The sequence below is a fragment of the Ascidiella aspersa genome, chromosome 2 (assembly GCF_963924565.1).
Source record: "Ascidiella aspersa chromosome 2, kaAscAspe10.2, whole genome shotgun sequence".
Lineage (NCBI taxonomy): Eukaryota > Metazoa > Chordata > Ascidiacea > Phlebobranchia > Ascidiidae > Ascidiella > Ascidiella aspersa.
Genome location: NC_139448.1, coordinates 12064730 through 12080656, shown reverse-complemented (window position 1 = coordinate 12080656; position 15927 = coordinate 12064730). Strand labels below are relative to the sequence as shown.

Here is a 15927-nt window from a genome sequence, read left to right as displayed (position 1 = left end):
GTATAGGCTGTAGGTCAGTTTAGCTGATATAGAGGTTTGACATGACTTGTTGTCTGTCAATATTTTGCATAACTTGCGTCCGTATTCTTTCCAAAGCGCCTGACCGATCTACATAACTACAACAAACCTGCGACGTATGTCGAAAGAACAAATAAAGATGCCAATAACGCCGGTAAAATGTTCTTCATCATTTTCAATGTTCCTACAACAACGAAAGCTTTGCTTGCACAGGGGGCCGCAAACGTTTCACGCGTTCTCATTTCACCGCTTGTCGCTAATTTAAAACTTCTTAAAACATGCTTTGCCCCGAAGGCCTCATGTCTGGAAATCGAAGACTCAAGGTTACAAAATTGGCCACCGTTGTGTTAGTCGGGGGCGATCGATGGTAATGACTGGTGGTGTTGGTGTCATATTGCGCTGTTGACACCACTGTTATTAAGTTAGTTAACGCGAACGAATGCGCTGCCTCGCTGCATTCAATAAAGATCAACAAGTTAACATGTAAAATGCTTATGTACATTGTTTAGCCTGTTCAGCATAGGACCAACACAATGACAGTGCTCCAGTAAGATTAAAAATCGTGCTTTATTGAAAATCGATTTGCGAGCATCTTCAACGACCGGAAAAGGACACCATTGGCAAAAAAGAGTAGGAACTGCAGTGCAATGTGATAACAAATGGCATTGAACGATATCACAGCAAATAAAAAAATTCTCGACAGCAGAAGCATAACAAACTAAATTATTAAAAAATACCTACACGCAAAACTTGCCGTTTATGTTGTAATGGTACATTTTAAAAGGCCGCACGAAAGGGTAATAAGGGAAATGAATGACTGATATTACACACCGTGGAAATATGAAATGACAAAAAACGCGACACAAACAATAATAGAAAACATTTACAATGGAACAAACAAATGCGTTACAAATAGAAGTCGATATAGGCACTTCGTGGAAAAAATATTTAAATGCTACTTTGAATGCATGATATTTGACTCCTCGAAAATTAACGTGTCAGGATAGCACCAAAATAAAATGCATATTAGTGTATTTTTTTAGAAAAATTTATCGTCAGTGTACGTTAATTTTACCGCCTTTGTCATTTTTGTGCTGTCATTAAACGTGTGGTTTATCATTTAAAGAAAAAGTTAGTAAACAAACTTGTTTAGTAATTAGCCAAACTGCATTAAACTGTAGAAGCAAAAAATATAACCAGCGAAAGTATTTCTGCATCTTTTATAGTTCGACAATATTGGAACCAACAATTAAGAACGATTTGTAACATCGGCGCATTTTTTTGCTTCTTAAAAATGCATTTTTCAAAATGAAAAAAAAAACGATTTAAACAGTTGTTCACTCAAAGGGCTTATTTATCTTTATATCCATGAAAGCTGAAATAGAATTTAAAGTCTTACAATAATTTGTAGCAACATTTTTACCTTGAATCACGTTGTCAGAGTAAACAAAAGTGATGGCAGTACACGCTAAACAACAATCGTTTTGACACAAAAAATAACGAAACATCAACTATAAAATGTATTCCACATAATTCGCATAACACAAGCTAAAAGTGATTTTTGGATTTAGGGCAAGAAAAAGTAGAACGATAAAAATGTATAGAAGAGCGTTGTTTTTGGCTACATGCAGCATAAAACGATAATAGTGCAGGAAAGGGTAAAATAGTGTGGAAAGTGAACAAATGTGTTAAAAGCATGCAAGCAAAAAAAGAAATAACTACCGTGTGTACATTAAAATACCTAAATCTAGCACTTAGATACCGCATTAGAACAGAATCTCTGTAGGATCGTACAAAAAGTGTTTCTTTAGTTCAGCGATGAGGTCGACTGTGAAGCAGGCCTCCTGAAACTGCGCCGCAATGTTTGCCGGTATAGGCCTCGAACCTGGGGCTGAAAGGCAAGCAAACAAAATGTTATCGCCAAGAAGACATTTAAAGCAGCAGTAGATCCGACATAATTGGATGGTACTTTTTTTAAGCCGAGTAGTAGATGGCTGCTGTTCTACTCGCCCGCGCATATAAAACAGTTACGCCAAACATTTATGGATAAGGGCATACATCATAAATATATGGCAAAACTAGGGTAGTTAATTTATTACTAGTGATCATGGCACCAACCTTAACACTGGGCAAAAGAATGTATCTTAATGCTAATAAAAAATAGCCCCCAAAATTGCGCCATTACCACAGCGTGTAAAACAAATCGCGGTATGCGTTACTTGCTTAAAGTTATTTTTCCTAGGTATCGAACTTCGTAGTTTGCACTCATACCCAGCGCTGAGCAAAATGACCTTCAAACATCAATTAAAAATAACGAGTAGAATAACTTGAGCGGATAAAGCGATATATCAACTTTCAGTAGATATATCAACTTTTCGATATATCAACTTTTCAGTAGGACGGTAGGTAACTCCTGGTTTAAATCGACTTAACCCAAAGTTTTTGGGGGGTTCCAAGACTTAATAACATTATAAGTTATAAAAGAAAAATGCGTTTTAACTAAAACACAGCGAAATGACTTACACAGATAGATAAATACCCAAGCCTTGTCTATTCAGGTATACTTTAAATGGTTACCAATGACAGCAATACACCTATAGGACCCATCGCCCGCCCGCCTTGCCGTGAAAAAGGACGCAATATTACATTACAAGAAAACGTTTCTTCTTGCCATTAATTCCCGCGTACCCACCTCTTCGCAAATATTGAGATACTTCAACGGGCTTAACAAAGTTTTCCAGTGGGTAGGCGTTTTGTTTGAACACAGTGTTGTGAAACGCCTTATTAGGGAAAACGCAATTTTGTAACGTTTAACTCGTTACAAGGCATTTTATCGTTATCGCCCTCTTGCGAAGTTGCTGCTTGTTTTATAAATGTCCGACTATTAAATATCAATGCTAAAAAACTTTTGTTTACATCAATATGCTATTGCACATTTTCACCTCTGGTTAGTCACTCTTTGCCGAATATAAACAGAGCAAAACAGTAAATTTACTTGTTTTATAAAAAACGTTCTTAATAAATTTTGAAGCATAACGGTTTTATATGGTAACGAACTATTAAAAAAATCTTCCACTCAAATCAAACTTAAGCTTACCAAGCTTTCTATAGAAGTGGTGGCCAGGGTTAATTCTTGCAGTTTATTCTCGATTGTGTCAACACAGTTTTCACTCAAACCACAGTCTGCCAAGCCAATGGACTCAAACTTGTGCCAGTGTGGCTGAAAAGCAGCAATACCCTTATCACCGATCACATTTCCACTGATTGTTAGACTGATCTGAAATTTAAAACATTGCGTTGCTAGAATTATTTTTTTATATATATGGCATAAAAATGGAGTAAGCTAAAAAGAAATTAGACCAATTGAAACACGCAAAGGGTAAGGGACTAACAAAGAAGCCATTTCAATCCATTTATTACACTGTAGTCACACACATATGAATTTTGCATTTTTACTATTGAGTACAATCTGGTGTCCAAAAGAAAATAAAAAACCCTTGCTCCCAGAGCTAGCCAGAGATGCTAGAAAATAAGACGGTTGAATGCGTCAAAGAGAGATAACTTAAGGAAGCCACAGTGTTATATATATATATTCAAGTTCATTTTCCCAAACTACACCATAGACATGAAAGCTCCTGCCGTTCCACTGGTGGCCCACATACCACAAGTTGAGAACTACTTCCTTGGTTATAGTATATATCATGACACATTATTAAAACTAACCAGCAATTGATGATAAACAATATAGTTAAAAATTAAGTTTAATTATCAATAAAATACCTTTTCACATGAATTAAGACCATCGCCAAGTGCATGGATGCCAGTCTCTGTGATTTCGCAGTCATGCAAATTGAGGCACTGTATGTTGTGAAGGCAATGCGAAATCGACATAGCACCAGAGTCAGCAATTTCATTAAAGCTTAGGTCCAGCTTTGTCATCTGTGGAAAACAGGAAACTAGTAATCAAATGGGGATTTCTACAATGAGATGAGGGTTGATCAAAAAAATCCTAATCTCCTTTTCAAAGCATCATTTAAAATTGTAGTACAAACGAACATTTTTGTACAACAAGCTGACAGCCACATTTGTAGGGTATTGTAGGGTATTCGTTTTTTGAGTAACAGCAATTACAATTAGACAAACATATTGCATCAGCTACAACTATGACATGTGCTTTTACATAGCCCCATGCTTCATTGACTTTGTTTGTTTTTTATTGATAAAAAATACATCTAAAATGCAAATGTCTTGGGAAATGATTTTAACATAAATCAAGACATGACTGATGTGGCCCCTTATGAGACATCTTCACACTATATTATAATAAATCTACTAACATTGTGCAATGTTCAGCATCTAGGCTAATTCAACTCAATATGCAACCCAATCACCCATTTAAGTTATCAAAGTAAATTATATAAAAAAAATCAACATTTGCTTAGTTTAGTCTTACAATTTGATAATCAAAAAATAGAAAGTAGAAGTAGTTTAAAAGTATTACAGGAATTTCACACTACAATATGCAGAAAGGTTATACTAATTGTTTTTTGTAATTTTAGAAAACAATTACATACTTGATTTGTGAGAAGACTGCACTCCTTTGATATGTGGGCAACTCCAGTATCAGTTATACCACAATTTCTTAAGTACAATCTTTGTGTTTTGGCTAGAACTTTGGAAATGGCTTCTGCACCTTCATTTCCCAGATCATTAACACTTAGATCAAGTAGCTCCAGCTGAAAATTACAAAAATAACGATTCGATTAACCAAGGCAAAACATAGCAATAAGTCATACATACATCGAAAAAAGTTTTAAGGTAAAAGCATTTTACAATTTTCACAACTTAAAAACAAGGAAACATTAGTTGTATATATTTATTTTTGTTATTTAGTTTAGTTTAAAGCACATAAACTATAATTTGTACTTCATTGAATAGGCTCTTCTGGCAAGAAAAACAAAAACAAACAGATAAGTCTATAAACAAGGTATGGTACATATACATACTTGTATGTTGCTGTCTTTCAGCAGCTGGGCAAGTTGCACCACAAAGTCTGGGGATAAATCGCACTCGAGGAAGCTGAGAATTTGCAGTTTACTGAGGAGTGGTTTTATTGCCACCAGGTCCCTTTGGAGAACTTGGGTCTGCCAGAGACTGATACAATTAACCTGCAGAATTAGATTATTTGGTGTACATTAGTAACCCGGGAGCCATGCTCTGGAAACAAAGTGTATGTAGAATGCTTAAAAGAGTTTAATTCACACTAAACAAATACAAAGTTGAGTAATATAAAAGAATAATAGAATAAAATGGTTGATAATACAAATTGTGTTACACCATTACCTCGAGTTTTTCATCAGAGAAGAGTGTTTTGGTCCCATCAAGAAATCGTGAAAACGCATCGCCAGCAAAGCGAAGGGCTTGATTTGTCCCAAGTTTTGACTTCTTTCCAGCATTTAAGATACGTAGCTTGCTGTCTTCACGGAGCACATAGCAAATTGAGACTACCTCATGAGATTTTAGCATGCCAAGCAGGTCAATTCTTTCAGGGAGATTTTCTTTTACTGCTTTAAGCACATCCGTGTTTTTCGATTCATGCACCCAGCTGCATACTTGGCAAAGAATGTGCTTCTGGTTAATGGTGACAGTCAGTTCTCTGGTGTAATCAGATACAAATCGCATCATGGTGTTGCATTTATCTTGCCAGGCATTCAGTTTTAAGCTAGAAAACATGGATTTGGCCTTGTGGAAAATATCAACATTGCAGAGACCATACATGAACTTCACCACCACCCGTGAATTGTAGTGCTTCAGTGAAGGCAAAGAAGCAGAAAATTCATCCAATGGAACAAGAAAAATCAGGTAACAGGCCGAGAAAAACTCCTGCCATATAAGATGACTGAAACTGATCCGTTTGTCACCTTCCAAGATTCTAAAACGTAGGGTTGGCGTGTCATCGATAAAGGTGTTGAGGAAAGCCTGAAATTCATCTTTGACAATACCAGCTTCCTGCAACTCCTCAATGGTAAACACTACTTGACGACAAGAGAGGCCAGACCAAGCGAGAGATGCCAGGTTGTTCAGCTTACAAGGGTTATCACGCAAGTGGTCGCTTCGCATGTACTTGGACAGAACAAAGAAGAGAACGTCGGTCATGGACATGATTTGGTCTTCGGCCTTGTTCAGGATGTTTTGGAACAAACAGACAATCGTCATGATGCAATATATTGGTATGTGGGAGTAGGCGGACAACTCCGAATGGTCATGGAGGTTTTGTTTCACTTTGGGTGAGAGCTCAGGTCCACAGATTTGGTCGCATAGGTCGTCTTGTGCCTGGATACTAAGGCCGAGGATTTCAACAATAAAGTGAGGACGATAGTCAGGGTAAAGGTCATACAACTCACTTGGACGAGAAGTAAGTAGCTTCTTGGCCTTACAAAGAAGTCTTCCAGCTAGGATATTCTTCAGAAAGACATCAGCAGTAGACAGGGAATCTTCATAGACCACACCAACCCGGGAGGTTTTGTCAAAGGCAGCTTCGTCAAGTCCATCCAAGACTATCACGACATTGGACCTGTTAAGTGTATCAAGTAGGATCCGATCTCTTTCTGGTTCAGACTTCCATCCAGAATTTAACCCACTCAACAAAAACTGCACAAAGCTTGTTTCCCTTTTAAAGTCGATCAACTTGAGAGGCAGGTAAATGATGAAATCTGTTTCAGCCAGAACTACTTTATCCATGATGTTCTGCGTCAGCATTTTTGCCAAGGTTGTTTTTCCCATTCCAGCATGGCCAACTGTGCCAACAGAATTTGAGTGAGTATCAATCCAAACTTCCTTTGCCTGTATATTGATAGACTTTGATGCTGCTTCCTGGACTGCGTTTTGCTTTGCAAGTTTGAACAGCTGATCTAAATTAACGTTGGACATGCTCACACCAAAAGGCTTCTCAAATTCGCTCCTGCGTCTGCTGGGCATAGTGACATCTTGCTGTCGTTTAACACCAGCTTTAATCTGTAGTGACACTGGACGAATTGGACGATCCAAATCAACAGGACAACTTACTTCGCCAGCAGAAGCAACGGCCTGTCTCCATAAATCCTTTTGAAGTTTGACAACTGCAAATATAAAATGTCGTCTTAATCAGTCACTTCTATTTAAAAAATGCACTAAACAGCTATATTACGTAACACAATGCTTCTTAAATTAGGGGTTGTGACTTGAGAATCCATCAACTTGTTTTAAAGTAACGAAACGAGAAAAAAAATTGTAAAATGGGCATTTCTTCTAAATTTGAAAAGGCTTGCATTAACTAATCACTCTTGCAACTAATTAGGACTTAGCACATGCATAACTACCTGCAGCATTTATTTCTTCTATATTGGGAGGAGGGGGTTGACTAATGTGGTAGTGGAGATCACCGAATAAAAGGTTTGAACCATTGCCATCAATTGTATAATTGGGGGATTCCATCTTTTTTATCCTCCATTGGCAGTTTGGCTCAATGAGAAACAATGTTAAGTAAAATTAACTTTCACAATCCAATCACCGAAATATACAATACTAAGAAAACACGTTCATTAATATTAAAGTCATGAGCAAGTAAGTTTGTGGAAATATTAAATATAATTCTTCACTTATACATTAGTCTAGAACAGCAGTGAACAACCTGCTGTGGCAGAACAACCTGCTGTGGCATAATTGTAACTTACGAAGCTGTAAATTTAATACAAATTTTAGCCAAAACTTTGCAAAAATTTAACTTCTGAACTGTTCTAAAATTTAGCTGAATTTGTCGGTAATATGGCAGTCACACATGTAATCACAGTTGCTGGTCATAAGAGGCTATGCGTTTAGTGTGGGCAGGCAATTTAAAAAGTTATGGCATATTGCATAACAATTAAGGTTTGGACACTGTAAAGCGTTAATTGATATGTATGCCTGGGCAAAGTTTTTACATCACTAGAGCCAATATGAGTCTTTGAAATAATAATGTTTTGTAGCTGTTTTAAAAAATTAAAAAAGTTTAAAGTTTGGTATGCACAGGTAAGAATAAATGAAAAAATATTTTACTGCAAAACATATGAAGTGATTATCTTTCTGGTAGTAAAAAAAATACTTTTAATCAGCTGACACAAGCAAAAACATTATACACCCCTGGTCTAGCACAAAAATTGCGACGACCAGGTGAACCAAAGGTTAAACATGCACCCACTTGTACATTTGGGTAGATAGAGGACAATTGGGTGCATATTTGATTTTTTACAGCTTTCAGAAGGTTACTTGTTGTATGGCATCACAGAATAACATAATTTATATGAATATATATTATAACATGGGGATACTTAATTGCCTAGGATATCCAATAAAACACATGTCATATTAGTCAAGTATATAATTAGCAATCGACAGGGAATACACAATAATACCTTCAAAGTAACAATATCTATTTTTTTTTTGCTCAAAGTGTGTTTACTTGGTAGTGTTAGCCAACACAAATTCAACTGTGTAACGTTGTCACTAATAATTGCTTTTTGCCTACTTTAATTGCTAAGGGATTTTTTGAACTTAAGTTTTTTCAAAGAAATTGCCTCCTAGTTTATTTCATTGAAGTTTTAGCTTGTTGGCTAGACAGTTAAGGGTGAATATCTTGAATATTAATACTCAAAGTTATAAATATTAATTGTTTTTATTATTTTTGCCAAAAGTTTGTTTACTGGATGGATAAAGCCAAAAGATGTTTGTATGAAATAATTCGGCATATTGGCAGCAATTCTTTTCTGAGATATATTTCAGTTCGCTCAGGGGCGATCTTAGCACAAGATTTTAAGAGTGTCATATCTCAAGAAGTTGTGCTGCTAAAAACCTAATAATTTTATAAATATGGGAGAATAAATGGAATAATAACACTTAAAAGGCTAACTCGCATCATAACCAAGTTAGCAATACACCCCCCAGACAAAAATGTGATAGAATTATAGATAAATGCCCTATTTTTGTCTATAATTCCAAACTTTGTTTTATTTCGACGTTGATGATGGTATAATTTTAGTCTTATGGCTGGAGTTTAATCCACAAGACTGGCATGCAACATTACATAGATGCCATTTTTTTCATTTGGTAAACATCTAGAATTACCATACATTTTATCTAAAAACACCTAAAATCTTTTTCAAAATCTTCAATACATTAATTGGCGCTCTTTCACTATTGTACGTGAAAAGTTAGGCAAAAAAAAAATAAATAAATAAATAATAATACCGGTTACCACAACGCATATTGTTTGGTTTAGGGTGCGGGTTAGCGTTTGGGTGAGGGTGGGTCAAGTAATATTATGTTTATTATTAATAATAACTTGACCCACCCTCAACCAAACGTTAACCCGCACCCTAACCCAAACAACATGCGTTGTGGTAAGCGGCATTTGAAGAAAAACAATTTTTTATTAATTTTTACGTACAATAGTGAAAGAGCGCCCATTAATTGAATAACATATCAACATTACAAAGCTTAATGCCAGTTGCATAAAGGGTCTTGCTTGCTTGAAGCTTTAGATGATATCTAAGATTTTCTGTTTCAGAAACATTTTATTGAACATGTCAATTTATTGAAATTTTGATTTTATACCTCATTATTTATTATTTATTATTTATATTATGTTTCAATTTCCGAAAATTTTAAACTTATACTCTACCAAAATATTTATCCTCGATAAGTGAATATGTCACCAATCTAAAACATGTAGATCCATATTAAAATAATCAAGAATAGCAACCACGCAACAAAGGTGCTACTAGTGATCTCTATTCAGTGCCACTACGAATACAAACTGTGCTTCAAATTTACGCATTGAAAATGCAATACAGCACCCACCATTTTTTGGCTTTCTTTTTATAGCTTGGCTGAACAACATAGAGTTCTTAAACTGCTGACCAAGTCAATTTTCCGAACGACATAAAGCCGTTAGAAATTAGTGCATTTCTAAGCAAAAAGGTCTGCGACAATTAGGGCATCCAATGGCAGAAAAGTCTAGACTTTTAGACCTTGAGGTCCTAGCAATGCACTAATTTGGACCTTTAGGTAAACTCCCGGCGTAGATAAATTGAAAATATTCGTTGAACATTCACAAAAGATTACAAAAAGTGTGAGATGGCATTAATAACACTTGACCCACCCCAACCCAAACGCTAACCCGAACCCTAACCCAAATAATGTGCGTTAATGTAATAATTATTTGAATGCTGGTGGAAAAGCCCAAACTCAGGTGGGCAGAAGATATAGTTTCTCGTCTATGGTACCATAGGATTGTTACGTCACAAATTGAGGTATTGGAGCCTAAAGCGTTTATGTAATTATTAATTCAATGCACATTATTGGGGTTAGGGTGCTGGTTAGCGTTAGGGTTTAGGTAGGTCAAGTATTATTAAACTTAATCTTTTGAAGCACATTGTTAAGTCAAATAAGTGCATTGTCCGAGACCTCAAAGTCTAAAAGTCGGACTTTTTGATCCTTTGGATGCACTAATTGTCGTAGACCTTTTTGCTTAAAAATGCACTAATTTCTAACGGATCGGGTGAAGATTGTTTCCATGTCGTTAATTTCCTCAAAAGTATTTTTTTCCAGAGCTAATGTAACCAGGCGGAAAATAAGACTTATTAACACTAAAAAGGCATATGCTTTTCTAAAAGACCATATTATTACATTCTCCATGTGCGGCTTAGCCCTAAATACAATATTTTACAAAGTCCGTTAGTGTTTTTACCAGTAGTATAGTGTTACCATATTTTCGTGGCCTAAAATCCGGACACTCTTTAGTCCACACTAGCGGTTTTTAAAATGAGGTATGAACACATTGTATGTCAATATGACGTCACACTGGCAATCCTTTGCCTATCCATTGTATACCGGAGTGGATTTTTAACATAGTGTAGTGAATTCACTAGACTATTGGGTCATCTGACATCTATGATTTGACCTCTGGTGATCTCTAGGCTAGGGTTACTATTATTTAATACTGCGCAATCCATAACAAATTTACTTCAGTTGCATGGTAAACCAACTTTAGAATATTACCAAAGTATTACCGCCATTGTTTTTTTGTGAAAGAAGGATAAACACGAAACTATACACAAACAGAAAAGAAATGTTTTTATAGTGCAATGCACGAATGCATTCTCATTAAGCATTAAACAAAACGACAATTTTCTTGGTATTCTTATTTGGTCTGCAACAGACTTCTTGTTGCGCTATTTTTCTACTGCTTTATAATTTTTTTAAGTGAACATACGCTCTTATCGTTTCAGACATGTTCTAAATTTTGCAATATCGACCAAGATATAAGGCCTTCAGCTACTAGCCCAGCTCCACTCATCCTTGTATCCCAAATAGAGCGCTGTATTGTCGTTTTTGACGTAACAATAAAATAATTACCCGCAACGCAACAAACAATTTTAAAAAAATTCCGGACCTGTAAGTATATTTTGGCATTTCCCCCCGGACGCAGTTTGAACACTAAAATTCCGGACATGTCCGGGGAAATCCGGACGTATGGCAACCATAGTAGTAGCCATAGGCTTACCATAAAAATATATATCTGATTACAGTGATTAGAATACATGTTGTTTTCCGCAGCTTACAGGAACTATTTGGGTGACGATACTAAGGAAACGGCATATATAATAAAACCAAATATGCAGTAATATCCAGGGGCGGATTCAGTAGGCGGCATCAAGCCATGCCACCACCTTCAAACTACATTTTATTACTATATTTTTTCTGCGCTTTGTACATGCTGTTTAAGGAAATCTATTTAGCCCGAAGGCCCTATGCATATATTGGCGCCGTGTCAATCCCGTTGTTTCAAGCAATGGGAGAATCTCAATAATGTACCTAATGCGCGCGTTCACGTGAGAACAAGTACGGTACCTATAGGCTTGACGGAATAGCCTACGTCCTAAAATCATCGCAATTGATTTAAATATCCGAAATAGAAAGCTTTGTAAATACCGTATTTGTCTAATTCTTAATAGGTTAATCAGCAGGTGGCACCATATAAAGACAAATGTATTGATTCTCGACAAGCTTTCGCACAACCGTGCTTTATCCGGTCAAAGTATGAATTAAAGCAATTAAAATGCACAAAGTGGAACACGAGCGTCAGTAAAAGACTAAAAGGCGACAACATTATTCTTAATAAAGCGATAAGAATAATGAAATTGAAGGAATAATGAATGATTTATTAGACTTCATTATTCTTATCGTTTAAATTGGCCGATACTTTACATTTTATTTCGATACCGATACTCGATATTTTGTGCAAAAAGTGTCGCGATCCAATCTGATATCAAATGACGTCATAACTATGGTGAAGCAAGCAAAAAGGATAAAATAGAAACGTTTAAGGCAGTGGTTCTCAACCTTTTTTATCTTACGGACCGGTAAAATTTCAAAACAAATTTTGCGGACCGGTGGACCTTCAAAAATCAAAATCAACCCAAAATGCAAATATGACAAAAGTATGCAACTTAAAAGCAAATAATGGAAACTTATATTCAATCAGCAATTTGCTGCTGTCTTTTTAATATCATACGTGTTATACATGGTTCTATTAAAGTTTTTCACATACAACTGGTTCTAAAATTTAAGACTTAAACTATATGTAGCCTACTTTTAAACAGTTGGGCACAACATTTGCATTGTGTCCTACGATAAAGTCCAATGTAGACCATTAACTCTATGTTACGTCACAATGTTGCAATTTACGAAGCTGGCTAAGTTCTAAATTTGATGGACAAGCCTTCAGCTTCTGGCATTTTGTCGTTGAGATTTAAGATTGTAATATATTTGGCGGACCGGCACCGGTCCGCGGACCGGCGGTTGAGAACCACTGGTTTAAGGGCATTTTTTTCAAACTATTAGGCGACAATTTGCTTTACCATCAAGTTACGACGAGTTATAGTTTGTATATGACCTAATATTTTACCTTTTATGGCAGGATCGCTGTGTTCAACGAAAATCATGGCTGTAATTCCGATATTACATTATCGGATCGGCACCCATAATGCTACTCGACATCCCGTATTGGTTCAGATCCGATATTATCGGACATCACACGATCGGTGCGAAGTCTTTAATACATGAGAATTTCACTAATAATTTTGCCTAAAAATATCCACTATTGGTTTTACATCATTTCCTACTTTAAAATATTTGTTGATTGCAAAAGCGGTCCGAATACGTCAATCCACAAAACCGAGCGGAGAAATTTTTCATCTCTATCAAACGAATAAAATCAACAGTACCGGTATATTGGAAAACGCAATTAGGTGAAATCACGAAAACAAATTCATAAACAGCTAACAAGGCTCTAGGTCACGGATGGCGAACCACTGTCCCGCGGGTCACGAAGTGACCCACCACAGATTTTTAATGACCCACTTGTCTCTCAAGAAATACCGAAATGTTATCAATCATTTTCATGAAAGAACAAATATTTAAAAAAAAACAGTTCTTAGATAGATAACACTATACTGTTCAAATCAGGACTTGCAAATCTGTGGGTCGTGCAAAAGTGTTTAAGGGGTGACGAGTAGGCCAACATTAACTGCACTTTACCAAATCGGTGCAGAAAAGAAGACAACTAAAAGCATTTTGTTTATCGCTGTAAAACGTATCGGGTGGTGATCCTTTAAGGCAGTGGTCGGCAACCGCCGGTCCGTAGGAGAGTTGCCTGATGGAAATTTTTATCAAACCCTAAACCGTAAATAAAAGGCCGAAAAACAAACGAAAAAGGAAAAAAAGAAATAAATGTATTTTTATATTCAAAACACATTAACTTTCGATTAAATATACTTTATTGTTAATTGGTATTACAAAAAAAATCCCAAAGTGTCAAGCACTCGTGAGGTGACCATATGAGTTACATAGTTTACAACATCAAAAAATGCATTTTTTATTGTAAAATCTAACTCATCGTACATACAATATATCGATGCATTTTATTAGTTCATTCAAAAAAGCTGTAAATTTCCTTTACTGAACATTTGTTGTTTTTAAGGCAGGTCCGCGACCAAATTTCAGTTTTAAACCGGTCCGCATTGCAAAAAAGGTTGCCGACACCTGCTTTAAGGAAAACTATGAGTTCGCGGACTAAAAGTTCTACAAACCCTGGTTAAACCAATAAACCATGCTGAACTCCTGTAATCCCATAAAACAATGCTGCAGCATTTGTTAACTATTTAGCTTCTTAATATTTTTTTATTTTTTTTGGGGGGAAATCATCCAAAAACCTTAAATTACCAACCCAGACAATAACACTTAAAACGATGCAGCAGACTTTCGTATAAAATTAGAAGGATTAAAGTCGTATTTGTGACCCGCGCGATGAAAAGGTTCGCCATCCCTGCTCTAGGTCTAACAGCTCCAAATGTTTGAGGCGAGTTATATAAAGCGAGGAAAAAATGTCCATCGCAAGTGAACGCAGCTTGATGACAAAAGCATAACTTGATCAATGTACCGGTATATGGATTGGATTGTATTGCACAAGTTAAATGCACAATAGCACATTAATAAATATAAAGACAGAAAACGCGAAATTATGGGGTGAACAAATTTCGAACTACCAAAGTTGGTTAAATTATACCATAAAAAAGTAGTTCAAAAACATTCAAAGAGCACAACTCAAAAATAAGCACGATTCCTATAAATACGTCTATTATTATTTTCTAAGACACTCTACATAAAAATATGAACAAATCTTAGAAATAAGCATGTAATGTTAATCTTGGTTATAACTTATTTGCTTCCAACAGTCAAAATAATTTGTTTGATTGAAATTATTGATTTAAAAAAAAGGTTTATCTTAACGCTTTATTTACTTTTGTAAATAGGTTTGTATTATTTTGGTTTTAGTTCTATTTCGGAAGCACTGCACAAACATTAAACATTGCCTTGTTTGCAAAATAAAGGATTTGTATAGTGTACCTTTATCAAGGATGACAAAACATTACGCGTTTACGCCGTCAACGCAAAAATCATATACAGTACGCTCAGGTTTTTTTTTTTAAGGTTTGGTTTGGGTGACCGCTAAGTAGTTTTAAGAGACCGCAAGTGTTTCATTTAAATACCAAAAAGTTGCAAGTCCAAAATTTGGGAAACCGCTGGAGAAATTTGCCAAAACACCTTAAAAAAACACTGAGTACGCTATATCCCAAAACACCTTAAAAAAACACTGAGTACGCTACACAGAGTACACCAGTATCGCGGCAAACACGTTGTCGTCCTTAGCATTCATTCGAGCTAAGGACGATGCGTTACTCTGTCGGAATAATCACGCCTGTTGTTATCAGCTGCTGTCGGACTGCACACCTTTGCCCGGCACATGGGACACGAATCATGAGTCTTCAGCCACGAATCTAAACACCAACGGTGAAAGGCGTGCTTGCATGCTAACGAGACGCGTTTACCAGCACCTCTACTACTACTGATGCTGCTTTCGTTAGGTGAGGTTCTTTTGTTCTCGTAATGACTAGTCGAGTGACAGACAATCATATCAAGGCATATAGAGCAAAGTCGATCTTCTTGTTTTTCGTGAACTGCAGTCGCTTGAAGAGAGGTGTCGAGGATTTCGTTTCCACATGTTTGTTTGAAATCAGACCGTCTACCACGGTTTTGAAATGACCTGCTATTATTATAGGCCGCCCTCGGTCGATTTGATCGGTTTCCTCGCGTTTCGTCGCTGTACGTAAAGTCAGTCCTGCTGTTCCAACGCCTTCCATTACTGCCTCGGCCTTGTGCGTTGTAATTGCGACGGCGGGGTTCGAACCTCTGACCTGTGGATCTTCGCGGTTCGAGTTCACAATGCTTGTAAAATCTTTCACCGTTTTGAACGTAGCGCCGATCAACGCCCTG

General features: G+C 36.4%; 1 protein-coding gene across 1 annotated transcript; it reads right to left on the bottom strand.

The window, feature by feature from the left end:
- Positions 1-588: 588 nt before the first annotated feature.
- Positions 589-7572, bottom strand: LOC146163703 (NACHT, LRR and PYD domains-containing protein 3-like). The gene is made up of 7 exons (XM_083381712.1): positions 7377-7572; positions 5362-7136; positions 5025-5186; positions 4593-4754; positions 3799-3957; positions 3116-3295; positions 589-1909 (listed from the first exon to the last, which is right to left on the bottom strand). The coding sequence occupies exons 1-7, from the start codon at positions 7489-7491 to the stop codon at positions 1826-1828; spliced, it is 2637 nt and encodes an 878-aa protein (XP_083237838.1). The 5' UTR covers positions 7492-7572; the 3' UTR covers positions 589-1825.
- Positions 7573-15927: the final 8355 nt, after the last annotated feature.